The 27,084-nt window shown below is 41.2% G+C and overlaps 1 protein-coding gene across 1 annotated transcript; it reads right to left on the reverse strand.

Annotated features, from left to right (window-relative positions):
- Positions 1-619: 619 nt before the first annotated feature.
- On the reverse strand, positions 620-25,775 carry CAPN6 (calpain 6). Its single transcript, XM_050776764.1, has 13 exons — positions 25,588-25,775; positions 19,016-19,195; positions 9,752-9,883; positions 8,469-8,677; positions 7,768-7,960; positions 7,020-7,213; positions 6,675-6,752; positions 6,383-6,569; positions 4,437-4,559; positions 4,077-4,279; positions 3,378-3,499; positions 2,875-3,011; positions 620-2,265 (listed from the first exon to the last, which is right to left on the reverse strand). The coding sequence occupies exons 2-13, from the start codon at positions 19,178-19,180 to the stop codon at positions 2,083-2,085; spliced, it is 1,926 nt and encodes a 641-aa protein (XP_050632721.1). The 5' UTR covers positions 19,181-19,195; positions 25,588-25,775; the 3' UTR covers positions 620-2,082.
- Positions 25,776-27,084: the final 1,309 nt, after the last annotated feature.

Below are 27,084 nucleotides of genomic sequence, written 5' to 3' on the forward strand. Positions count from 1 at the left end.
ATTTCATGTCTAATAAAAATCTACAACATGTAAATCTCTAGTGTGTTCTGGGTTAATGTTATAGGGACAGACAGTGAGGGCTGGACTTGAGAACTGTTCTCCTGAGCTATCCCTTTGGAGATCCCTCCCCTGGTCAGGCACTTTTTCATGGCAGAAAGAAAAATAAGAATTTTCCCCTTTACCCACCCTAAGATGGGCAGATGGCAGTTTGTATAAGCAAATGAGTGAAGTCTTCACACATCCCTTTGGCTCTAAGGAAGATGCTGGGAAAGGGTAGTTGGTATTTTGTCTTGTTGAGAGATCTGCCCTTGAAAGATTTGGCTGCTGTACCTATGGCCTCGAGTCCAATCCCAAATAGGAGTTTCAAACTCAAGTAACTCCGAATAGCACCCAGCTGCTAAATATGAAATAAAGGCCCCTCTTCATTCTTCCAACTACCCCAGCATGCAAAGAACTGTACCATCAGAGTGTAGCCAGGGCCTTTGAATCCATCACACTTTTACCTGAGCTCAGATTTCGTGAAGTACTCCAGCCCCTACCTCCAGTGGCTTTGAAACAATTCTTAACAGATGTTCACTCTTGCCATCCATCCCATGCCATCAATTCAAGTCAAGACTGGTCAATGTATTGAATATGAACTTTATTGTGATTTGGTTTATGTAAGGCAGTGTAGTGAAGGCACTGCAGAAGTTAAACAGACTGGAAAACATGGTAAAAAATGAGCGAGCTAAAAATGAATGCTTGCTGGACTAGGCTAAGTACTACAACTATGTTTCTTTTTCATCATTGCAGAAGCGTTGAAATATTGTTGAAGGTGGGGGTTTGGGGTGGAATTAGGGAAGGCTTCATGGAGGAGGTGGCATTTATACTGGGCTTTGAAGGAAGGGCAGAACGTTGATAGGTTAAGATAGAGGGAAGAATATTTCATAGTGACTGACTCTAGAGAAAATTCTGTAGAAGTACTGAAAAATGAGAGGGCAAACAAACACCCCCAGCGAGTGAAGCATCCCAACTGAGAGAAAAGTCTGAGGAGTCTGGGCTGGGACCAAAGTCTCAAGTCCCCAGATGGAGTCTTCAGTACAAATGATATTAGGAGGCACAGGACAATGGGCTTGTTTGTAAACCTAGCAGCAGCGAGAGGTTTCACATTGCAGTCAGGGGCCCCAAACTGGCTGTACTATGTCTGGATGAATTCTCTCATCTTTTAGGTGTGTATGGTACTTACTTATCTTTCCTCTTGCCCACTGACTGCCTAAACGGTAGTTCGTGCGCGCCCATGTGCGCGTGTGTGAGTGTAGGTGTGTGTAGATGGGTGGGGGACCGAGGCTTTGTCTCCCACTGCAGCTTCTTCCACTTTTCCTTCTGGCTTCCATTGAGCTGAAGCTCAGGCCCTTCTCACTGTCTAGGACTCATTGAACTCCAGCTCTTGATTAAGCACCTAGGAAGCTTTCTCAACATGAAGGTAAAATTTACTGTGGGGGCTGACTTGGTTGAGGGCAGGACTACACTTTCCGGAGGTGGTGATGGTGGTAAGTGGTGGTGGTGGTGGTGGTGGTCGTGGTTGGTGGTGGTGGCAGTGGTAGCTGTAAGGGTTGGGGACTTAAAGCCGGCTCTGGCTGCTGGGTGAAATGCTGCTGGGAAGTCTATAGTGTTCAGTCAGGAGATAGGATGTCAGGCTAGACCAGCTTGGCCTTGATCAGCCCTCCTCCTTCCTCAACATGCCCTACAGGAGAGATATATCGAACAACTGAAAACATCACAGACATCTGTAGGGTGTTCAGCCTCTTGTTATTGTCCTGCTTGAATCTCACCCCCGGAAGCCTCAGAGATCCTTTCTTGGCAAAGGTGTATGATGTCTAGATAGGACTGTCGCCTCCCCATGTCCAGCTGCTGGAGGTATATAGGTTATGTTGCTACTGATGCTACTTGGATTGGGAAGTATGGGGAATTTATCAGAAGAGAGGAAAGTTAATTATTGTGAATCTCATTCTTTCTAAAGATTGTGAATCTTAACTAAGACCTGGCACCTGACAGAAAATAAAAGGGTGGCAAGCTCTGTCAGGATTCTCTGGGATTGGAGATTTAGAGCTCAGTGAGATCATCGCTGGAAATAACCTTGAAACTGATGTGGCCTTGCTTGACTTTTGCAGTTGGACCACCCTTCTTACGCAGGTACAGAGACTTCAGATCACGGCAGTCGCTGGGGTCAGCATCCAGAGTAACCTGCCCCAAGAACTGATCACAGAATTTTCGGCTGTTCCAGACCTGGAAAGACAAATGAAGGGAGTGAAGATGAGAAGCCCTCAGTGAGATTAACCTTTGCCCAGTGACATTCAGATCTAATGCTGAGCTTCAAAAGATTTGTTTTAAAACCAAGAGACCATTCTATCCGTTCCTGAAAGCCCATCAGCTGAGGGAAGGATATCTCAAAGAATATAGGTGAAAAGCCAGAAAACGGAATCTCCGGTTTGTTCTTGACCTGTGGGATGGTTACCTAAAGGCTGCTGGTCAGGCGTATTAAGTCAGAAAAACTGCCAGACTGCAGTGATTCATCCTGACCTAGCCATGTTGAGGGTCCTCTGAACTGGCATATGCTTCCCTCCATGGGATTTTATGATACGTGTGTTAACATGTGTACTGGTGAGCATGTGGACTTTTGCCCACAATTAAATAAATGGAAGAGAGGAGATTTAGGATGGATGGTAATAAGGAAGTCAGTGTCCATGCTTGGTGAGAAGAGTTTTTGAGTATAAAAGAAACCAAAAAATATGATAATTCTTGTTCTGCATCCTAAACATACATAAGGTACTTGGGATCATCTAGTATCTGGTACAGAGTATGAGCCTTTCTGGGGACCCCTGTACACACTCTTACCTGTACTATAATAGGAATGTCAGTGGTCCTTCTGTAGAAAATGGCCTGGGTGTCAAAAATGGCATGAACTGTATTCTTCTGGACAGGAGAACGGACTTCCTCCTTTCCACATTTGATGACCAAATATGGGTTTACAGCTGGAACAAAGTGACATGTTTTTAACACAGCAATTAAAGTTCCTTTTCTAGATAGACAAGAAGGTATCTCAGTAAGCCAGTCCTGGGACTTTCAGCATAGCACCTGAGCACCGGAATGACTGAGATTCAACACTTTTATTCCCACTTCCCTTTCTTTTTCCATATTTTGTATAGGAATATGAAAATGAATCTATTGTAGGCCTTGCCTGAAGTTGACATCCCATCCTCTGCCATGATTGCCATCCATTCCCAACTTCTCTAGACTGAAAATATTGCTGGAGAAAATAATTTGTGATCATATTTTCTAACTTATGTGCTATAAATGCAACTGAATTTTGCTTTCCCAGACATTCCTGCCATTCTTACTTTCATTGGCATACTTCTTCTCCAGGTCCTCAGCACTATGAACAGTGATCTGAGTAACTACTTTCGGGTAGCCACGAGCCAAGTTCCAGCAGGACATTTTGGGCATGTCCAGAGTCAGTTCCCTAGAACATCAAAAATAAAATATTTTCATCATATGATAAACATCCTTTGATGAAGTAAGTCCACCAAAGCAGACATCATTGCTGAAAAGCATGAGACATTGTATGACTTAGCCCATTCTTCCTCAGATATGGCTTATATATATTTTGAGCATGCTTTCCTTTCTCCTTTCTTTAAGGGCCAGGAGATAAAGATCAAAGTAGGCAGGGCTGGGACAAAAAGGTGGCTTTGGTGACCCAGCACTCAGAACATAATAGAAGAGCAGGGAGGAGTGCCATCTGCTTAAGAAAAGAGGGTATCAGCCAGAAAACAGAAGACAAAATTTGATGTGGAAGAACTTAGACTATAGGCCTGTTCCTCTTTAAGGGTAGCTCAGAGCTCTAAAGTTCAGACCTTCACTGGGGAATTTCCCCCAACCTCTCTTTGAGAAATATTTTTACCACCATGATTTCAGTGAATCAAGTCTGATTTAAACAAGTTGTCCCATCGAACATCTGAAGAGGGGAGATGGGTGAAGGGGTTCAGGATTGGAGGTAAAGCAAAGAACAGGGGTTTGAGGGCTTGCGAAGGAAACTGAACCTGAGCTGGACAGGCACTTCAGAGAAGATTCTCAGGAGAAACTCGCTGGTGCGACCATGCTGGAACATGGTTGGGACAAGCACATAGTTGCCCTTCTTCAGGTACTTGCTCAGAAATACTGTGCGAGTGTCAATATAGGTGGAAGTCCCAGCACGCTCCTGGATGTAGAGGTGGTGGAGGCGGAATTTGCGGTTCATCTCCACCTGGAAATGAAATAGGGTAAAATATTCAATTCCACTCAAATCGTGGTTTTTGTATCCTCCATTTTCTTTATCCCTAGGCCTTTCATTCTTCCCCTACCCCTAAATCATCTTAATTTTTACTTTGTTTGCCTCCATTCTCTCTGCTCCAAATTTTTACCTTGAAGAGCTCAAAGCCAATGATGTAATTGTCAGGTCTTCCCATTCGGCGGTAAGTGCGCAGGTCCTTCTGCTGCAGTGACATAATAACCTTGTGCCCATCCTCAGGCACGGTGAAGATGTACTAAGGGAAAGAGGCCACCAAAGAGGTGAGTTAGAATTCCCATTTCAGATGAGCCAGCTTAAATTTCACGGAAGAAAGCTTGTCATTGGGAAGCAGAGCCTTGAGTTATTTTCTGGGCTTTGATATTGATCAGACAACAAGGTCTTGGATAATTCATTGACTTGCTAAGTGTATACCATTAACATTTGCTTCTTTCTATGTCATTCAGCATGTGTTGAGGGACAACTTTATTCTTAGCCTTTGACGCCAAAGAGAATATGCTTTGTTCTAATAAGTTATTGGTAAATTATTGTATTATTATTATTGTTGTTGTTATTATCCCTTCGTATTTAAATGCCATTTATAGAAAAAGTCTGGAATCCATAAAGACAGAAAGGGTTTTCATTTGACTCAACCTGACACTACAGCATCACCCTGGGCTAGCCTCCTATTGCCATCCAGACTTATGGCCTGTGGAAGAGCTGGATCCACTTCCTTGGAGAATTGATGTTTTGCTACTGCCACTTTAAGGAAGCTACAAGCCTGTGTCAGACTTTCCAAACATCATCTGGGGAATCACGGTGCTATTAGGAGACAAAACTAAAAGGCATCAGATTTTCCTCTCTGTCTCTGTCTCCATTCCTCTCTCCCTTTAGAAGGAAACATGAAACAGCTATTCGGGAGGCTAAGGCAGAAGGATCCCTTGATCCCAGGAATTCAAGGGTGCAGTGAACTGTGATCCTGCCACTGCACTCCAGTCTGGGCAACAAAGTGAGATCCCATCTCTAAAATGACGGAAAGAAGGAAGGAAGAAAGGAAGGAAGGAAGGAAGGAAGGAAGGGAGGAAGGAAAGAAGAAAAAACAGATTCAGAACTAAGGCCCCTAAGTTCAATCCTGTACATACATATAGAGTGAAGCCATTTTCCCAGCTTAGTATATATGCCTAATACTTGAAACATTTCCAGAGCTGTAAATGGGGGTGAGGTGGTGTGTGGCAGGGGAGATAGGAGATTTCTTTTCTTTAGGAACAATTAAAATGGAAAGGGTGGAAGAGCAGTATGAGTTAGGTGAATCAGCCCACTAGTCTCGGCATTCTCCTAAATGCCTGACCAATGAGATCCATGGAAAGACAAGACACACCCATGTCCAGTGAGGCAGCAATATAGGCAGAATTCTTGTTTTCTATGAGTTAGCTCATCAGCACATTTTGAGATGAAACCATCCAGGTTATTATAGATTCAGGCTTTAGATGTTTGGGTTTTTTACTCTGGACTTGACCCTGCTGTGTCACCTGGAATAGCACTGTAATGGGAGATGGATGGGATGGAGTCATTGACAGGGCAATGATTCAAATCCTGGGAAAAATGACCTGGATCTAGATGATAAAATGGAGGCATAATAATGGGGTTCAAAAGCGTCATCTGCATTATAAAGAGGAAGAATATAGTAAATGTGCACCCCAGAGAACAGCTGGGCAGTAAAGCGAAATGAGGAAGAATTGAGAGAACATCTCAAAGCAGATCTTCTCTCTCCAATGTGGGACCATCACAAGGAAGCAGGGATTGTCAAAGAGCCATACCAGGCGATATGGCCAGAAGAGAGGCAGCCAGAGGAGGTGATTCAGATTTGATAATGCTGCCAAAGTCTGTCTCTGCAAAAAGGCATAGTCTGCTGTAGTTTACAAGCACCTGAGACAATCCCTAGGGATCCTGGTTAATGAATATTACACGATAACTGCAAATGGAAGACTTGATGCTAAAGAAATACTCCAGAGATGACCAAAGCAAGATCTGAGTTCCTATTGACTGGATAACTTGGAGGCAAATAAAGTAATTGACTCAAACCTGGGGATTCTGCAGGAAGGTATCACGGTTGTTATAGCAGCCTCCTGAGCGGTTCATCAGGGGATCATCATCCACAGTCCAGCATCCCAACACCGATTCCAGCTCCTTTCGGCCAAAAATAGGGTTGTTCACATTGCGGCAGACATTCAGTTTGTGAAAGTTGCGGCAAAAGTCCTCCAAGCTCATCCTGAATGGAAGGAGCACAGGAAAAAGATAAAGATGGTATTTAATACTTAACACTGTAGTTCCATGTGGAAGCCCCAATTCCCTTAGTGCAGAAACCGCTCCTCACCAAAACTCTCCATCATCAGACATAACAAGCCCCAGGTTTTTGCGATCTCCTGCAGTCAGTTGCTGCCACTCTTCAGAACTGAAAGCAAATAGAAAGAAAGAAAAAAAAAAAGATAAACCATTATGTTTGCCATTGACTTCTTGTAGTAAGCAGGATGCCAGAGAAACAGAATGCATGAGAATCAGTCCTGCTTTATTTCATCTGTGGCTGGGTCACAGACCCCATGCCTGACAAGAGCCCACAGATGTCACTGAGCACTGAGAGCACACTAGCAGTCTGGAGGGATGGATCTGGGAGAACTACAGGGCTTTGGAGATGTAGCTGTGAAAGTGGAATGCAACTCACATTTCACTCCAGGGGCCACTCCATTCCTGTCTTCCCAAGGGGTTTCTCAGGCGAATCATATACAGCTTCTCAGCACTGAAGACTTCCACAAGTCTCTCTCCAAGACGAATTTTGCGAATATCAGTCATGGTGTAGGTATGGCCCTTCAGCAGCCCCCAATCAGTTTCAACTTCTTGCTCCTCCTGATTGGGAGACTGAGAGCAAAGAAAGATATATAAAGGCACAGAAACTGGGAGACCCAGTCCTGATCCCCCTTCTTCATTAATTGGCTTAACCCAGTAGGATTGAAGCTAGTTCTCACACAGATGGAAATTTCATCCTGACACCCAACTTGAAACAAAAGCAGTAGAGATAAAGAATGTAATATAACAACTCAAACAAGTCAGATTCAGACTATCCACTGTAGTACATTAATATGAACTGACAAAATTTGATGGGGCAGATTCATTTATTGAACAAGCAGCCATAACCTCAAGATCTAGAAGCAGAGACAGGAGGAATAATTTAGCAGAGGCTACTGACACCAGCCTGGATGCTGCATTGGTTCCACGTCGAATGACTGGTACAAAAGGATAAAAAATTAAAACACCTCAACTTCTACACCAGGACAAAATGTGTATCTTAGCTTTCCAAGTACCATTAATAGTTTTTCATGGGTCTTTGGGTTAAGGGCGAATTTCCCTACTAAATTTTGTAGTCTCTTCTGCCAGGAATGAGTATACAGTGGTTGTTTTTCATAAGTACAAACCTCAATGGAACAGCAGATCAGACCGCCTTTGGTAAATGTTTTGTACAGTTCTCCGAATAGCTTGTACTTCTCTTCAACAAGCTCAGTGTATCTTCCTTTCTGCATGTCAACAGTTTCAGCCAATGTGCCCGTGAAGTCCACAATAATATCAGTGATGGTCAAACCATCCAGGGCCTCATAACAGCCTAGCAGCCTGAGGGCAAGTATGCAAGGTTATCTTTGTAAAATTGTTTTTCCAGGTCAAGAACATAATACTCTAAAGAGTCAGAACATTCCCTGCCTAGACTTTACCAGATGGCTTTTCTCTAGGTATGAAATGAGATATTTTTTGAAATTATATTCAGAAATTTCTAGGCTTAGGCTATGTTGATCAGGGACAGTCTATGCAAAAACTTCTTTCTATGGGGAGATATTAGATAAAGAAAAAAAGAAGTGATAATGCCATGTGATCTGCAGATAGCAGCAGGAAAGGATACCTGGGAGCAGGTAAGAGTTTAAATGGAGACAAGAACCTCTGATTTCTCTCTCATCTAAGATTTCTGACAGCCAGGCCCAAGTGCAAAACAATGCCTTAGTTCTGACTGACATCTTACCCAACTTAAACTCCAGGGTTGGGCTTGGAGAGAATGAGCTCCCAAAGACAAATGCGGCTTTCCTTTCCTCATGTACCCTGACAGCAGACTAGTCAATCCCCTCCTTACTTTGCATAAGCTTTTTCCAGCAGAGCATTCCAAAACTCATTCATGGAGGTGGAAAAAGAGAAGACCAGATCTCCATTAATGGTGGGCAACAAGTCATCAATCACCACTTCAGTCCATTCTCCAAAATGCCAGAAACGAAAGCGAAATATCCCAGCATATTTATCTGTTTTTTGAGGGTCCCACTCCTGTTCCTTATGGTTAGGAATTGTCTGGAAATGCAAGAACATTTAATCAAGTGTTATTCACCAGACCACATCCAGAAACTGAGATGAAAATTTACTCCTGGCAAATCCACATGACAACAGGAAGCAAGCCACATACACCTGGTTTGAGTCTGGATTGGAAAATCCTAGGTATAGCATTTTACCCACAACTTCTGCTTCCTCAGATCAGTTTGGCTGAGGATGATATCACCACGCCTGTCTAAATGCACACAGGAGAACACAGTGTGGCTGGGACAACCAGTCAGTGGTTAAATGCTTTCCACAAATAATCTATAAACTAGATGTTAAGAAGCGGAATACATAAACATATTCATGATTGCATGTTTAAAATGCAAGGCATTCTAAAAAGCAAAACCAATCAAAATCAAGGCCCATTGTAGTTTGTTTTTTAAATATCCATTCTAGAGATTTTATATCAATTCTATTGAATATGGATTTAATTTGCATTTTGAATAAAATCATGTTTAGGAATTTTTTTATATAACAGCTACACATTAATATTCTAAAATTATTTTTTTGAGGAAAATGTTTTAACTTTGTCCCAAGTCAAGTTAATACTTCATTGCCTTGAACTCTACCTGAATGCTAAAGGAATTTTTGTACTATTAATAATTTATTAGAACCTTTTCAAAGTCCTACTTCTGTCTTTCTCACCTTTTCTGTTATTAATATGTATTAGTGACTCCCTGGTTTCTACTGACTTTATATCCCAGTAGGTACAGATAATGTAATATGCAGAGATACTGAGTCAATGCACGGCAAATGATAACCAAAGATTTCAATGAGCATATATGACAAAGCAAGTAGAGTAAAACGTTAATGGTAGAATCTAGGTGGGTATATGAATGTTCACTATAAAATTCTTTCAACTTTTCTGTGTTTGCAAAACTTCTTATAATGAAAACTTCTTATAATGAAATGGAGGGAAGTCACCTAGTTAATATCTCTGCTTTCAAGAAATACAACAATCTAAGAAAGTTATGAGCTGATTTTTTCCTAAAGTTATTAAAGAAGACAAGAAAGTGGAAACTGAATGAGGTCCCACAGGAGGGATAATACCTTTGTCCAATGAGACTCCTGAACAGCCAAACAGGAAAATGCAGAAACCATTGGCTTGTGCCCCAGTCTCCCTTGGGTCAGCTGGTGGTTGCTAATGTTGCCCACAATCAGACGGGGGTCATCACAGATGTCCTATGAATACAATAATTGGTTATATGAGAGTCTGGGAAGAGTTTCGCAAGAGTCACTGTGAGCTGAACTAGGCAGGACAGCCTTCATAGAGAAGATAAGGTTAGAGTTGAAAAATGAGTAGGCTTTCCATAAGTGGGTTGAAGGGAAGGCTGAAGGGATTATAAGGAAAACCAAAAAACAGTTGATCATCTTGCCCCATGTTTGGAAGTGGCAGGAGAAATGAAAGTAGGGGGTGTGACGAGATTGGGTGCCATGCGGTGGTGAGGGCTCTTAGACATAGTTATCATTGGGGTTTGGGAGAGTTTTCACCACAGCAGTGACCTTTCAAAAAAAAAATAATAACTAGGAATTAGTACGTTACATTCTGATCCTATTTTGCCAGGATGAGATTTTCTGAAGCACCTGTGTTTGGAAGGGAGGTTGTATTAAAGAGACAAAGTCTAATGAAGGTTAACATTAATTCTTCTCCTTCTCTAGGAAAATCAGTTAGGAGACCTTATAGGAAGCCCTTTTCTAACATAAAGCAAAAGCAACAGTGGTCTCCATAGCAACCAGATTTTTCTACATTTTTGGATGAATATAGATGACAGCAGCATTAATAGCAAGTGGTAATAAACCACTCACAGGAACACTTCAACCGGCCCTCTTTCCCAGTGAAGGTCCTGAGGGAATCTGGGCAGAGTGGGGGCAGTATTTGTTTGGAATGTATGCATGTATCTTCCCCCCAACATATTAACTGTGCCTTTCCCCTGGGAGTAATACAATTATAACACAAAGTGATAGGGCACAGTAGAGTCATTTTCAAAGCATAATTCATGTCTAAAGGAAGAATCCCCATAATTCTCCTGATCATAGTCAGAATAGGATTCACAGTGGTGTTAACACTGGAGTTGACTAGAATTAGGCAGTTGGACAAGAGAGGGGTAGAGTGGCATAACAGGTAGAGAGAAAGGCATGGGCAAAGGCATTGTGGCATACATGACACTGCATAGTTGAAGACATAATTGGGTGACTCAGAGTACCAGCATTTGCAGAGTTCAAAGGCAGGAAATACCAATGCATTCTTGACTAGATCGAGAAAGCTTCACGAGGAGGCCATTGGCCGGTACCTTGACATTCTGCTTACGCAGAAGAAATAAATCCTTGTCTCAAATGGAATCTAGACATATATCCTTTTAAAAAGTATTAGAGGCAGCTATATTTTTCTGGTCCTCAAATCTCTTTTTTTAATGGCCATAATTCTCCTTGATGAAGGGTCTGGTCTACAGAATGAAACATTCCATATATTCTTTAAAAACCAAAATAACTCTGGAAAGAAATAGGCAGGCATTCTGGGCAAAGACAAGTCCAAGTTGGAGATTAATTGGGCATCCCTCTGCCAAAAGGAGATGGCTAGATGGGTTGTCAGCTTTGGATTCTCAGGTCTTTTTTTTTTTAGATGCATGCCTGGTAGCTCACAACTACTTTTTGTTTTAGGAGAATTTTCTATCTTAAAAAATATTTTTTATGAGTTGCAAACTGCATTTGTTTTCACTTGTTGAACATAGAGCAGGTATGTTGGGTGAGTCAAACCCTGATGTTCTTTTTCTTCTCATTGTTTTTTGCCTTTTCTAAAATGAAACTAAGCACAGTTTTTCCTCCCCAGGTCAGGTGTTTTCATTTTATTTGGAGCAAGATGTCAAAGTATAAAATAATTTCTTTGACCTAGATAATATATATCATAGTTTCCTAACATGGAAAAACAATAAAGTGAACACTGATATATGAAAAAGTGTGCTTTTAGACTAGTAAGACAAATTATTTGCTAGTTTTATGTAGAGTTGTTAGTGGTTGGAGATACACTATGGTGTCTTGAATTTCCATAACATTTTCATTTCACAATAGGTATCTAGGCTTAGCCAACACTTTTGGCATGTCAACTTCTATTGAAGACATAAAGGGTCACATAAGTGAGCAAAAAGACATATAAACAGACTTCAAATTGAGGAATGGTGTAATTATTCTCTTGTAGACCCAAGATGGATATGATTATTATATATTATATGTGTGTGTCTATGTATATATATGTATGTACATATAATATATATATTAAAAGCTGTGTCAAATTCATGAGAGAATGTAAGTTTGGGACCTCCCCGCCCCCCACACCATGTTCCATTTCCTCTTATAAACTGGTCCATTCTCCAGGTATGCTTTACCCCTCTTCATACATGATGGCTATTTAACAATAGATTTAAAACATGACAAGTTAACAGTCATAGAATGTCAAAACTGGAATGAATTTTGGAGACTATCTAGTAAAGCTTATTTTTCACATGAGGAAGCAAGCTCAGAGAGGGGCAATAACTTGCTACTCTGATCATCTAGCTAGTCAGCAGGAGACCTAGGCCTAAAGTTTTTTTATTTTTCAGAACCACATATGGCTAGAGAATAAAACTCAAGACCTCAGTCATCCATCCCTGTGCCTTTAGGCTCAACAATAGCCACCACATAAAGGATGATATTGTGCAACTCCTCAGGGACAGAGATGCTACCACCTCTTTCAGTCATTCATCCCAATGTTTTATGCCTCTGCTTAAAACCTACCTAAACACTCTTCACTCTCTTGGAAAACTTACTTACCTCTTAGCTTTTGGTTCCAGGATAAAGATCACTAATAGGTGTTAGTCTGCTCATTTAAATTCACTAAATATGAATCAATCTCTTACTCTATGTAAACTTCGTGATATGAAACCTGGGAAACAAATCCTTTATTAAGCCATATCTTCTGTCTCTTTAAGGAAGTGAGGCATTAAAAGACTAGAAAGTAGCCAAGGATTTAGAAAGGGTAAATGGTAATAAGCCAATGCAAATCTATTATTTGGTGACAAATTTGAAAACAACAAAATGACTGGTTGTTGACTTCTTCCCTAGTTTTGGACACACGGGTATCTTCCTGTTGGGGTTAAGGATGTAAGACTTGAGAAACTTTTCTGTAACTCAAAGCTGAGATGCAGAGTGCAGATGGGACATTTCAGCTTGAGCCATGCTGGAGAGGTAGGAATGGGGTTGGAGGAGAGGTCACAGCACACATATTCACAATATTTGGGTGGCTTAGGAGCGAGGAGGGATGCTGAGCCCTTAATGGTTCCCAGCTGTGTTGGCACAGTTGAAGTGATCCTTGAACTGGGCTGTTTGTCACGGCAAAATGATTTCTTAGGAAGAAACACACAACTAGGAAGTTAGTACCAAGAGTAAAGCTGAAATGGTCCCCACATGACCCCGCCTCTGAGCCAAAACCTTCCATTAAGCAAAGCAGCTTCTCTAGGAAGTATGTTCTCTTAGCTTAGTCTTAAGGGACTTCTCATTGTCCTTACTTCATCCTCCTTCCCAGAGACCTCTGAGCGGGAGGGGGCAAACAGTTACAAGTCCTGTAGCCCTGCACAAGGCACTATATGTGACTCCCTTTGCACCTACCACATCCAAATTCAGCATTTTTTTTTTACACAGGTGAAATTTACTGACAATAAACATGGAGGTCCAGGGTAAACCGCAGGAACCACAGTAAAATGAAAAGCTGCCCAGAAAACCAGCAGCCAGAAGAGTGGAAACACTTTTGACCAAGTGCTACGTGCAATCTAGCAGTAGTGAGGGGGTACGAGTGTGGACACCTACAAGTGAGGCCAGCCCTGTGGTAGGTACATTATGAATAAGTCCAGGGTCTGAATAGTCCCAGAAGGCTCAGGGGCTAATTTGCACACAACTGCTACTCAGGAACGGAGGGTTTTGTGAGCTAGTCCAAGTAGCTGTTATCTTACTTAGAAAATTGAACCATCCCCCAAATGGAGCATTTATAGGTGGACTTAGGCTCGAGGACCAATGTTGCACTAGCCTCTCAAGGAGTCCACTTTTCCTAATGCGGAGTTTCAATTCTGCATGAAGATTTGGTTATCAGTAAAATATTCTCTTCCTTCCTAACCCATCCAAGGAAAACTCAATATGGAGAATAGAATAGGATCTTAGGCCCAACTTCCACCTCCAAACTAGGCCACCAATCACTATGTAATCATTTTCTCACTTAACCTTCAGAATTCTGCTGGGAGACTCAAGGCATAGATCCCAAACTGCTTTTTGGGGAACAATTTGTATATCTATGCAATGGAATACTGTTCAGCAATAAGATGGAATAAACTGATACGTGCTACAACGTGGGTGACTCTTGAAAACATTATGCTAAGAAAAAGAAGCCAGTTACTTTCATGATTCCATTTTAAGTGAAATGTACAGAATAGGCAGTTCTGGATAGAAACCAAAAGTACATTAGTGGTTGGCTGCAGAAAGGAGTGGGGGTAGGGTGGAGGGATTACTTCTTTCAAATGTGCACAAGGGATCTTATTGAAGTGATGCAACTCTTCTACAACTGGGTTGTGGTAATGTTTGCACAACTTTAAATTTATTAAAAATCATTGCTTTGTACACTTAAAGCAGGTGAGTTTCACAATATATAAATTGCACTTCGAGAAAGCTGTTAAAGTTTGTTAATGCATAATTTAAAATAAATAGGACAGTTGGAGAGAAAGACTATGGGCCTATTCAACTCTCTTCAATTGTGTAAACAGTGGAAAACACTTAGGACTACTCACATGGAGTGATATAGTCTCTGGGAAGAAAAGGAAATTCTTGAACAGACTAGGCCAAAACTACTATACTGAGATATTGCATTCAGCTGGTGATTGGAAATTTCTATTAGCACAGAGGGAAAAGTGTTTCTTTATTTTACAGTTCCCTCACATGCCATCTATCACCCAAGCCTGTATATTCTGCTTTTAATGTCTCCCCTCATCTGCCTTTCCCTTCCATTTCTACTACCATAATTTTAATCCAGAGCCTCATCACCCTCCCACTCTCAACCAGACAATGTAGTAAAATGGCCCCAGGGGAATGTATTCTTGAAGGGAAGACTAGGCAACAGCAATGGTAGCAATGTTGAACTTAAAACTTGACAAGAGAGCTGACAGATCTTGTGCAGGAGTCCTTTTTTCCTCCACAGTTGACAGTGCAAATTCCCATGAGGCTTTACTCCTTTTTAGTCAGGGATTAGATGTGTCTGATTTTAAGACACTATTGTAGGTAGATATGAGTCAGTAAGGAAAAAAGCCAGAGGTGGGTAGGAGGGGAGAGTGGCTGGAGGGAGCTGGAGAAGAGATTTTCTGTGGGAATTTGGCAGGCAGATTTCAGCCTAAAAATCCAACCGGCAGTCTTATGATCACACTGTAACTCAGTATAAGTTACATCTTATAATTTATGAAGACTATATATGTTGAGCTCCAGGAGGATAGAAAAGTCCTGGAGCACATGGTCTCAGGCAATATACCTGTGTACTCAGAAAGCTAGGACAACAGCTGAGGCCAATGGACAGCTGGATAAATTAAGAACTTTCCTCTGGAGGGCATGGGCAGATGATATGGCATTGAACAATTGCAAAACACTCAGAATTCCTGCCATCTGAAGAGGCTCTTTAAAACACAGCAAGGAAGTGGCAAGTGGGAGGAGGGGAACTCAATCCTGCCCGAGAATAGGAGGGTGGCCCAGGCTAGAAAGGGGCAGAGCTTGACTGGAGTCAGTCTGTTAAACTATCAGTGGTGTTTGCAGGCATAGAGGATTATGAAGTCAAAAGCCTTCAACACGAGAAAGGAAAAAGACAGAAAATATGAGGTTAATCGTGTTGCTTCCATTTTGGAGACTTCAGAAAAGAACCCCAGTTAAGTGTGCAGCTACATGGCATGCCAAAGGACAAGATGTCTGTAAATTTCACTGCAAACCAGGATCTCAACCTTGCCAATGAGGCGGGGGAGGCCAACGACTCATCTGGTCTTCCTGAGCCAATTCAGAGAGGCCCAGCTCTGTCTCTCAGCTTTCCTGATGGGAGGCCAGAGAACTTTGACGTGGTTCTTGACCACAGGCTTGGCCTCCACTCTGGCTGGGAAGGAATCCACAGCTTTTCGAGGAGGCTCAGATGGTGGTCCAGAACCTTGTTTTTTTCTCCTACTCCCCACAAGAGGCCCCTTCCCCGACCATTCCAATCTATGGTAAACTCCCCTTCTTCAAAAATTCTACATGATTTACTGTCCATGCGCCTGAAAATAGCATTTCATACATCCAACATTCATTTCTTTTTTAACTCTTTGATAGCTCAATATCCATCTCCCCAACTAGAATGGGAGTGCCTCACCACAGGCCATGTCTGTGTCTTGCACCAAGGCTGGCATAGAGTAGGTGTTCAGTAAATATTTCTCTAGTGACCCTCCCTTTGGGCTTAATAAGACTAAGCAAACAACATGCTCTCAAACAGGAGAGTGTGGAACAATTAATGAAAGTGTGGCATCAACACAATGAAGAAGAATGTGAGAACTGACTGGAGGGAAGCTACTTATTTTGGTAAAAACAGGAGACACAAAACAACTAACTCTATCTCCCTGATATGACAGCAGGATAGAGTGAAAACTCATGCAGGCTTTGCAGTCAAACCCGGATGAAAATCCTAGCTTGTTAGCAGTCTGACCCTGAGCAAATACTTACCTTCTCTTAAAGACACAGTTTCTTTCTATATAAAGATATATAATGGGCATGTATCTGCTGGTATTTTTTAAACTTGGAAAACAGAATTGCATCAAAGTAACTTTTAACATGCCTACTTTGCTAAGCCTTGGTAAATAAGGGTGAAATAAAATAATGTACCTCAAACACAATATCTGGCCCATAGTAGGCATGTCGTGACTGTTGATTCTTTTTCCTACTCATCCCCACTGTTCAGCCTCTCTCTCTGATTTTCGCTCACTTTAGAAGGGGTATTGTTTGCTTTAGAGGCAAAATGCAATGGTTGTTAAGACTTTTTCCTTCCCTGCTAATCCATCTAGGATTCAATCCACAGAATTTGGAGGATGAAGGCAAAGGACAATGGGCTGAGCCAAGACAGAGGGGGAAGGATGTGTCTAAAGACAGCCAGTACAGGAAACACTGTCTGCTTGGTGCACATCTGGGGAATGGCTTCATGTTGGCTTGCAATTTTGCTGCCCACCGGATTCCCTCCCACCTCCTCCACCTCACCCCTACCTATCATCCCTTTTCTCTTCTATGTCTTCAACCTGTTCTTCTTTACCATCTACTTCTTAGCCTATAAATATGTTCAAGTCTGTCCTATTTCAGAAAGACACCTACCCAGTACACCTCTCTTAATTTCCTGCTTCGTTTTTAGCTACTTTTGCCGTATTGACATCTTTTCCTTCATATCCAAGCATCAGAAAAGAGGCATGCCCCTCATTTATCACCATCCATTCATAAGAGTGGATCCCAGAAAATGTATCTCTATTTTCTCTATGTATTTTTGCAAAATAAAAAAAAAAAGCCTGTCTGCATACCAAAGTATTGGTTAGTGAATTCTGCTCATTTCCTGGATTTTTCTTGCAGGCCAGCTAAGTGATCCGCTGGAATGTCAATAACTGCAGACACAGAAAGGCAGGAGGAGTGTAATTTTCCTTCAGACAGAGCGAGCTTCTCCCAGTCTCATACTTTCAATGGTTGTCATTCTTTATAGGCAAAAACTAAGAGATGTTCTTTGAGTTGCGTAGAAAACAAGTCTTGATGTAACCGGTGTATCTTGACACCACATGGTAGCAACGTGCATAAACTGAAGTAGCTCTTGGCATAACTCCATTTAGGAATTTAAGCTGTGGAAATTACAACTAAAAGTGATAGTTGGTAAAAGGGTTACCTGAAGGAGCAAACATTGAGATGATGCCTGAGATGGTTCCATAATAGCACACAGAAAGGAACCTCATTAAATAGGACCTGAATGTCTTCAGGATATTATGAAGGTCCAAGAACTTGCATTTCACAATGCCTATATACCTCATCACCTACATTGAGAAGGAGCTTAGGTACAATATCCTTCTATCCAGTTTTACCCTTTAGATATAGCAAGGTTGCAATTTATTCTCCAGACTCCATCATCCTATTGTTTTATACATTGAGCTCCTGCTCATGTAGGGCTAGTGAAAGGATTCTGAAACTTGCTTTAGAGACACAACATACAGATGATGCACAGAGAACCACAACAGCTATTAATAGTTACTACTAATAGGTGGTGAAAGACCTACAATTCTACTTGAAGCCCACTTGTCCAGTTGTGGTATGATACAGGTGACAGTGTCCATAGAGCAGCAAAAAACCCTTCTCGCCCCCATGAAAAATTCATCTTTTCCTTTTAAAATTCATCTCATTTATGCTCACTGTATAAGGAGTTTTTCTCCTCACTGGCCTAAAATTACATTTAAATTGTTATGATAGGTAACTCAGTAAAGAGGCAAGAGCATAGCTGCTTTTTGAGTTACCATATTTACTCAAATGAACTTCCAAAAGAAAATAAGAATGGCATATCTCTCTCTTTTTTGTACAGAAATATTCATAGCATCTTTATATGTAGCAGTAAAAAATACTAGAACCAACTCCAATGCCCTTTAGTAGGTGAGTAGATGAACAAATTTTGGCATATCCATATCATAAATTACTACTCACCAGTAAAAATAAAACAACTATTGATACACAGAACACCTTGATTGGATCTTAGATTAATTTGCTTAAGGTTAAATAGCTAATCTCAAAAAGGTACAGCATATCTTTCTTTGTTGTGTTTTCTAAGTAAATCTGTCAAAATTTGACTAAAATTCAGGACTCCAAGCTAGAGCCAGGAGCGCAGATCCACGGAACTTTCATTATAAAGTTTTCTTTATGTGAGAAACTTTATACGTTAACTTGATTATGGTAATTATTTCACAATGTATACATATATCAAAACATCACATTGAACACCATAACATACAAAATGTTTATTTGTTAATTATATTTTAATAAAGCTGAAGAGAGAGGAAAGAAAGAAAGAAAGAGAGAAAGAAGAAAGAAAGAAAAAGAAAGAAAGAGAGAAAGAAAGAGAGAGAGAAAAAAAGAACGAATGAAAGAAAGAAAGAGTAAGAAAGAAAGAAAGAAAGTTAACTTCTAAATTGGTCTACACAGTAGACCTTGTAAGTGAAACAGTGGATCAAGTAGAGGTATGATGAAGGAGGTCAAGGAGAGAGAACGTGTAAAATAGGGAGTTACCTGGGGACGTTTCCACACCACCTTTCCAGGAAGCAGTCGGTTATAGAAAAGAGAATCATTCTCAGGCAGAAATGTTGGATCACAGAAAAGTCTACTGTCTTTGACGCATTCCTGCTTCAGTTCCTGGTATTTCTGGTTTTTGAAGAGCTTCAGAGGAGGACCCATAGTGTTGAACTATGCCTAGAATGAGGAAAATTGTTGTTTTTGAAGGAAGAATTTCTCAGGTCTTTTAAGGGTTACCTGAGATTAGACAAACAGCCGTCATCCCAGCGACTTCTTCCCAGAGCTAGGCACTTCTAGTTTGGATTTAAAGGAAACGTCACCATTTTCAAAGAAAGAAGGTTCCGCGCTCAGCAACTAATTAGTATGGGGCCTTGGGTAGGGCACCTAACCATTTTGGCTCTCAGTTTCTTTATCTGTCAAATGGGGCAATATGGGTCTTAATCTTATTGGGAAAAAAATCAATAATAAAAGTGAAGATTGTGAGTTAAATGTGATTCATTATAATTTAAAGAGAAGTCTTCCATTTACACCAGCAGGAAGTAGTTCAAGGCAAAGTACAACTTGAAGATAAGGGAAAAAATCATTTTACTATAGTCAGAATAAGTTGGTTCCCTGGAGAGTCACGCACTTTGTGCGTGAGGGGAAAAGCAGCCTCTTTCCATTCCAGCAAGTCTTTTTACACAATTTCTTCCGTCTTGTCATTTAGAGAGCTTTGCATTTTTTATTATTGGCCAGGCAGACTACTGCAAGAAACGGCTCAGCAGATGGCCTCCAAAGCCAAGGAAAGATAGAAAGATTGTATGGTCTTTCTTCTTAAAAGTCTAATGTATAATCCTTTGCCAGTGATAAAAGGCAGATTCTGAAATTCAATTACTCTAATTTGGTGGGCTATAGATTGTTATCCCACGGCAATACACCCTTGCTTCCTTTTCTTTAAAAAAGGGAGGAAAAACAAAAACCTCACATGGCTAAACAGAGAATTCATATAGTGGTTCTTCAAGCAATGTCTATCAGAGTGCCCCACACTCAAGTGCTCTTAACAACTGGTTTTTAGGAAGATAATTTGAAAGGCAAATTTGATTTTCAATAGCCTTGGGGTGATAATAGGGTTTTCAGCGCTTTTTCTTGATTCACAAAGATAGATTTGTAATGATTTTAATGATCCTCTCCTGGCATTCAACAGTAAATAAGAAGGAGATTGTGAAATTTACATCGTGTCAACTATTTCAAAATGTATTTTAGAAATAACTGTCTATATTCTATAATCACAGGAGGGTTGAAACAAAAATAAACTTGAGTAAGTTTCAGAATGTCTGCTAAAAAAATAAGGAGAATACGTTAGCACTTTAAGGAGTATCTGTGTGGTATGTCTGTGGGGCAGTCGCTATTTTATAAAAAGTGAAATATTGATCAGACCTCTCTACTAGTTCGTTTTATGTCCTTTCAGTATCACATTGAAATGCCTCACTGGTAAAGAAGTTTCCCCATTTGAAAACCATAACAATTTTTAATTTAAATGTTTGCAGTGTTATTACAATGTTACTTGCAATGTGTGTACAACAAACTTACCCTTTCTCTGAATCCAAGGAACAAGAAGCTGAGAATAACCACATTTTTTTTCATAGCCTTATTTATTGGCAATTGCTTTTAAAATTGAGAGCTGTGGGGGCACTGCAAAACACTGATGTCCTTTTTTTCATCAGATTTGTCTGCTCACGTGTTTTAAATATTAAAGTGTACTTCATTGTATTTGAAAGCATGGATGGTATCAATAATAATTTTTAGTTATGCAGCATCAGAGCCAACCTGAATGTTTGCCCAGACTCCTATTTGAAGGCTGTCACAAATGGATCCCAATTTTCTCGTATGCTCAAACTTACAACCAACACTACTGCGCCTCTTGTTTTCCCTAGAAGGTTTGGTGAATTGCCAGAGCCTGGGGACTGTAAATGTGGAATAGCCTGGGGCAATTAGAATATTTAGTTTGCCAGAACCTCCTAGTCCTGGACATTCTGGATAAATGAGTATTTCCTGTTCTGCCTTCAAAGGTCTTCCTTACTACTCGGTCAAATGGCAAGGCAGGCAAGATCCTGCAAAAGGAATCCCTGTTATAAAGAGGGCCTGTGTACAGACAGAAGTAGCATAAATTGAAAGGAAAATCAGGTTTGATTTTTAAAGCCCGTGTGATCCCAGTAGACTCTCTCAGAGGCAGAATGTACAGCTTATATGGATAGTTTACAGCTTGACAGAATACCTTTTAGGTTGGGGTGCTTGTGTTCTGGAGACACACAGTAAATAAAGAAGAGCAGGCTATAAGTCTGACCTTCCACTACAGTACAACTGTAGTCCCAAGTCCTCTCGGACTTGCGGAGTAGAAGTGACCTTCATGTGGAGGTTGCAGTGAGCCGAGATCGTGCCATTGCACTCCAGCCTGGGAGACAGAGCGAGATTCTGTCTCAAAAAAAAAAAAAAAAGAAAAAAAAAAAAAAAACAGTGACCCTTATTTCTGACTAGGCAACAGAACTGTGATCCATTTGGTTGTGCCTCAGTTTTCTCATCAGGAAAATGAGATTATCTGCCCTGCCCCCTCTTACACCATGGGTGTACCTAATGAGATGGTTGGTGTAAAAGTAGTTTTGAATAAGTAGAAAGTGATCCATAAATGTAAAATATACACTGAAGCCCTCTCATTGCCTAGCATTGAGCTGGGCACACAAATATTGTTCAGAAAATGTTTGTTGAACGGATAAATGTCTTATGTGGAGAATTAACGTTTGCATGGCAATTTCTTGTTTGAAATGTGAATTTTACATTTTAGTTCGGGTTCTCGTCATAGCAGTCATGCTTAATGAGATTATCTGTGCCCTTCATTTTGTATCTGCAGAAATGGCAGTTTAGAGAAGCAGTAGCTAGAAACTGGCAGAATTAACTCAAACCCAGGTTCTGTGCAATGCCAGATTCGGTGTGCAGCTTTCCATCACACCACACTGCTTCTTTTGGTCACTACCTTCTTAGAGAAAGGATTTTTTAGTTCAAATGAGGAAATCCTCCAAAGCAAACATGATACCAAACTTTGAGGCATTCTGCCTAGAATTTATTGCCATGGTAGATATTGAAAAGGTTCTTTATTTTCATGGTTTGATGATCATGGGAGAATCTGAACCCTTTACATCAGAGAGTTCATCATTTAAACATCAGAAAACTTTTGGAAACCCAGACATTTGTAAGTTGAGTTTGTCATAAACAACTTATTCTGTTGGAACGGATGAGTGCAGAGAAGGGAATGCTCCCTCCTTTCTGTTCTATTGCACCCGATGGCGATGGGGATGGGAGAGCCCTTACATTAAAGATCACATATTAGGAAAGTCGGTAGACAAGAAAAAAATTAGGGCTTTGAGTATAAACCCAGGGATTTGAGTATCAACCATGGAGAGCCTCTAGCTCACAAAGGCAATTTGTGGACATTTAAGAAGGGGGACCCTGTGGCCTGAGGGCTAGTGGTACGAGTGGTTGGGTGAGGCAGAGTGTGGGGCTTAGCACTGAGGTAATGGTCTTAAGCAATATTATTTTAATTCAGACCCACCACTTTGAGAAAGAATATGAGGACAACCGTGTCTGCCAAGGCAAAGGATAGAAGCGGGCCCAGAGTGCAGAAAGTTGAGAAATGCCAGGGGAAGTTGAGGGAGACTGCCACGTAGAATACAAGGCTGCAGTTTAAAGAGGGAGGTATTTTTTTTTCTACTCGCTGGACTGGAAAGCTTGAGGAAGTTAGGCAAGTCGTGAAAGCAGAATCTCTTGCTTCTTACCCTGTGTATTAGCCTTAGAGTAAAAAGCATATTTTGCTCTAAAAATATCTGATAAAATACATCCTGTCTGCAGTTCACAAGCTGCTTTGGATTTAGGTGAGTGGGAGAGAACATGAGGGAACTTAATGGAGAGAGGGAGAGAGGGCATGGCTAAGGCATTGTTCCTGGCTAGTTTCTCCTTTTCCTCAGTTTCCTGCCTGTTCTGTACTTGGAGCCAAAATCGAGATCAAATCAATAAAAGTTTGCAGACAAATTTAATACTGAAGACCCAATTCTGCCCTGGCATGAGGTAGGCACCACTTTACCCACAATCCACATCCCTTATCCCCACACCTGGGGGTGATATGGTGAGAGAAAAGGGATTTGGATAGGAAAAAGTAATATAAATTCAACATCCACATGGTATACAGAGAACAGTGCTTTTTCACATGTACACAGGCAGTCATAGTTTACATATACGGGCACGCATTTAACCACGGGACTTATGTATGGCTGTTCAGATTCAAACTTCTAACTAGATATTCTGGGTCGAAAAAGGACCACAGAGATCCTCTGATCCAGCCCACTGCCTTATATAAGATGTACCTACTCTGCTCAGAGAGAAGAGTCTGTTCAAAGTCATTCAAAGGAGAAAAAAAAGAGGACACAATTTTCTTTAATTCCATTGTTCAATAATTCTATCGAAAAATAAAAAGCAATTCAAAATGATAAAAAACAACACAGGTGGTTACAAGGTCCAGAAACAAATCCAAAATATCACCATTTAGTATACATAACATCTCAGTCCCTCAGTTTCCCCATAGCACAATGAGAATATGTTAGCTGTCCTGTCTACTTCAGAGTGTTATTGGGAGAATGTAATGAAATTATGTATGTGAACATACTCTTTAATTGTTAAAGATAAGGCTAAAGCAGGGCAGTAGTATTAGGAAGCACTTGTTTTTAGCAAGTTAAATTTCTTTTGTCTTTAGGGGAAACTGATGAAATTTGATCATGTGCTTTAAATAAGACATGCACCAACATTTAGAAGATTAATATAAAATCGCCCCTCCACCATTCTCTACACCTCCCTATTTCACCCCTCCTTTTTTGGCTGACTTGCTCTTTTGGCCAAATAAGCCCATCCTATATGTCTACTTTTCCAGCCTTTCAAGAATCAAATTCTGATTTTATAGAACGTTATGTTGGAAAGACTCTTAGAAATCACTTAGTACAACTTCTTTCTTTTGTTGTAAGGTAAAGGGTTATGTAGTGACAGAGCCCACACTAAAACTGGGACCTCTCAACTTTTTTTTTAACCACAATTTGTTGTAAGGTGGGGAGGAGGGCAAACTGGCAGACACAATATGTCAAGCAAGACATTGCTTTTAAAAATTCATTTTATCCTCTTCTCACAAGAATGCACTTAGAAGTTTTGTTTTTGAATTGCAAGCTGTCAGAAGGTGAGATGATTTCAAATCAAGGCTAATCAAAGAAACACTGTTTGGGGGTCACAAAGGGGCATTTTCTGCTTTTAATTTAGGAACTGAAAACTCCCAAGGATATGGAAAGCCTGCTTTTTAACCTATTCCTGACCATATAAGTGTTTAGACTTTTTCCCTAGACTGCTAGGGAGTCTAAGGACAAATAAAGAACGTTATTTGAATACAAAGTATTCACACACACTCAGGCACACACATGCACATAAGCATGCTCACACACACACAAACTTCCAGAGGAATAAAAGAGTTAATTAGCAGTCCACAAAGAATTTTTTGTTTATTACTTCAGACTGTAAAGTGTTCTTACTTTCACAATAAAGATTAGCAAATGAGGCATTAGCTGAATTTCAATACACCATTAATACAAACCAGGATGCTTTATCCTGAAGCCAGAAGTAATTGTCAGGACAGCAGAATTTGTTGAGTTTTTCTATGTGCTTTTCAGCAAACTTACAGTTCCAAATCCTCAGAACCAATTGTTTCTATTGCAATGCACCGCTCCTTTTTCCCGTCCCCCACCCAAAGCCAGCTCTGACCAAGTGGTCCAGTGAAGACCCTAGAACAGTGTAGTTGGCCTGGGGGTGGAGGATGGAGCCCCATCTTCAAATCAAAGTTTAAACCAAAGCTGGAATCAGAAGGGAACAAAGCCAGGCCAGAGGCGGAAAATGGGATAGCCAAGATCAACCTGTCACCGGGGCAGGAAGACCACTGGCTGTGCAGACAGGGAGTTAAGATAGACTTGGCCACCACTTTCTCCTGTGCAACAGTGCACAGCCTGCTCACCCTCCTACCAGAGCTCACGGGCCTTTTGTATACAGTGTGGCTCCAAGATTTTGCCCGCATTTCAATAATTTGCCCACAGTTGTGGGTCAGCAGAAGCTAGAAGGAGGCCCTGAAAGGAGCCACACTTCTCCCCCTCAACACCATCCCCTGTGGTTTTTCCTCACTTACCAGGTATTTTGGGTAGCAGAAGGCAAGCACATACACATGCATGCGTGTGTGCACACACACAAAACTGACCAGATATCCCCAGAAAAGTTTCATTGCCAGACAATCACAATCATCACCCCACACACCCCTCAAAATAACCAACCAAAAATTCCATTATTTTTGAAGTTCTCAAACTGCTATTAACAGGCACATATTTGATCCAGACAAGCCATAAAATATAGCTGTAGAGTTTGGTTAACTATAAAGTTGAAGTTCCTTCATCTTTCTTAGACGCTAAGTTATCCAGGAAATAAAACTCCAGGGTAAGTTTGTGAATTCCCTCTCTACTCACCTGAGTTATCCCAGGAGCCCTGCTGCGGTTGCTGCTGCTGCTGCCGCCGCTGCTGCTGCTGCTGCTGCTGTTGCCGCTGCTGCTGTTAGCCAGGTAACCCCACTAAAAGTCTGTTCAGTCAGTGCGGCTGAACAAAGATTCTGGCTTTCTTAACCTGAAAACTATTTGGGCTGTACCAAGCTCTGCTCACAGGGGGAGGTGCCTCGCAGCAACTTCAGGAGGCTTTGCCCCGCCCAGCAGTCAGAAACTGATCCTGAGTCATGAGGAAAATCTGGAAAGTGCCTCTACCAGATGTGCAGACGGGATGCCCACTCCAGACCCACCCACCAGCAAACTGAAAAACTCAGGAAGCCACGTTTGAAAGCTCTTTCGGTTTCAAGGAGAAATAGGAATTTCAGCCAGGATTCTGATAGATTTCTTACTTTTCTGTCCCAGGGTTAATATCACAGACATGCACATTACTGGAGAGGGGACATGCAGAGAAAAATGGTGAAGTGTTGGCAAATTTAATGTGGGCTAGGCTACAGACATGGCCCTGGTAGGCAGATCTGTGATAGTGATGAGGACTTCAGCAAGTGACTGTCAGTGAAAGAGCAGCTAATGGGGTGCAACGAAGAAAAGGTCACTTCGAGGAACAACAGGTAACATTTGGCCAAGGACAGAGAGAAGGGAGTGTTAGGAGGAAAGTGAATGGAGTTGATTCCACAGCAGCTATAACAACCCTAATTTCTAGCAACCAGGCTATGGAGATTCTGCACAGCAGTGTTAGGTGAAAGGAGAGCAAATAATTGTTTTTGCTCTGAAAGGCCAAGCAAGACCCCTGTAAATACTGTACTACATCACAGTCAAAGTCCTGGTCCCTTCAATCTGAGACTTTCATTTGGACACAATTCCAGGAACATGATTCTCAAGTTGTTTTGTTTGTTTCATTTTCACAAACTGTAAAGACACTCATCGTCTCATTCCTCAGCTTTCCTGACCAGTGTACTGTTAACCCTTGAACCTGAAATTACTACCTTCTACCCCTACTCCTGCACCAACCCTCCTGCTGGCTAGTTGAAGATCTAAGAGATAAGTGGGGGTTGGAGATAACAGGTGAGCCACATAGAGCCCAACAAGGAAAGGAAGCATGTTCTGTCTCCACTCACTCAGCCCATACCAATGTTTTCATAAAACAGTTCTGAGCATTTCTATAACTCTGGTCTCTGAGATCTCCTTCTTGGCATTTCCTTACAACTCCCTCTGTACCTTCTATGCCAAGATGGAAGTTGAGCTAGAGGTAGGGCACAAGGAAACAGGGGCTCAGGAGAATTAGGCCTTTAAATATTGGCAACCAAATCAGCTAGACAGTGAGATATTCCTCAAGCAAATATCCCTGGTGTGGAATTTTGGTTTTAAAATCAAGGGAGGCTGTTTTGTCTGGGTTCATATTCTTTAGCCATCTTTTCCACCTTCATAATTATAAATCTAGCAGGGAATCACAGAACCTGGGAATTA

The sequence above is a fragment of the Macaca thibetana genome, chromosome X, assembly GCF_024542745.1.
Source record: "Macaca thibetana thibetana isolate TM-01 chromosome X, ASM2454274v1, whole genome shotgun sequence".
Taxonomy (NCBI): Eukaryota; Metazoa; Chordata; class Mammalia; order Primates; family Cercopithecidae; genus Macaca; species Macaca thibetana.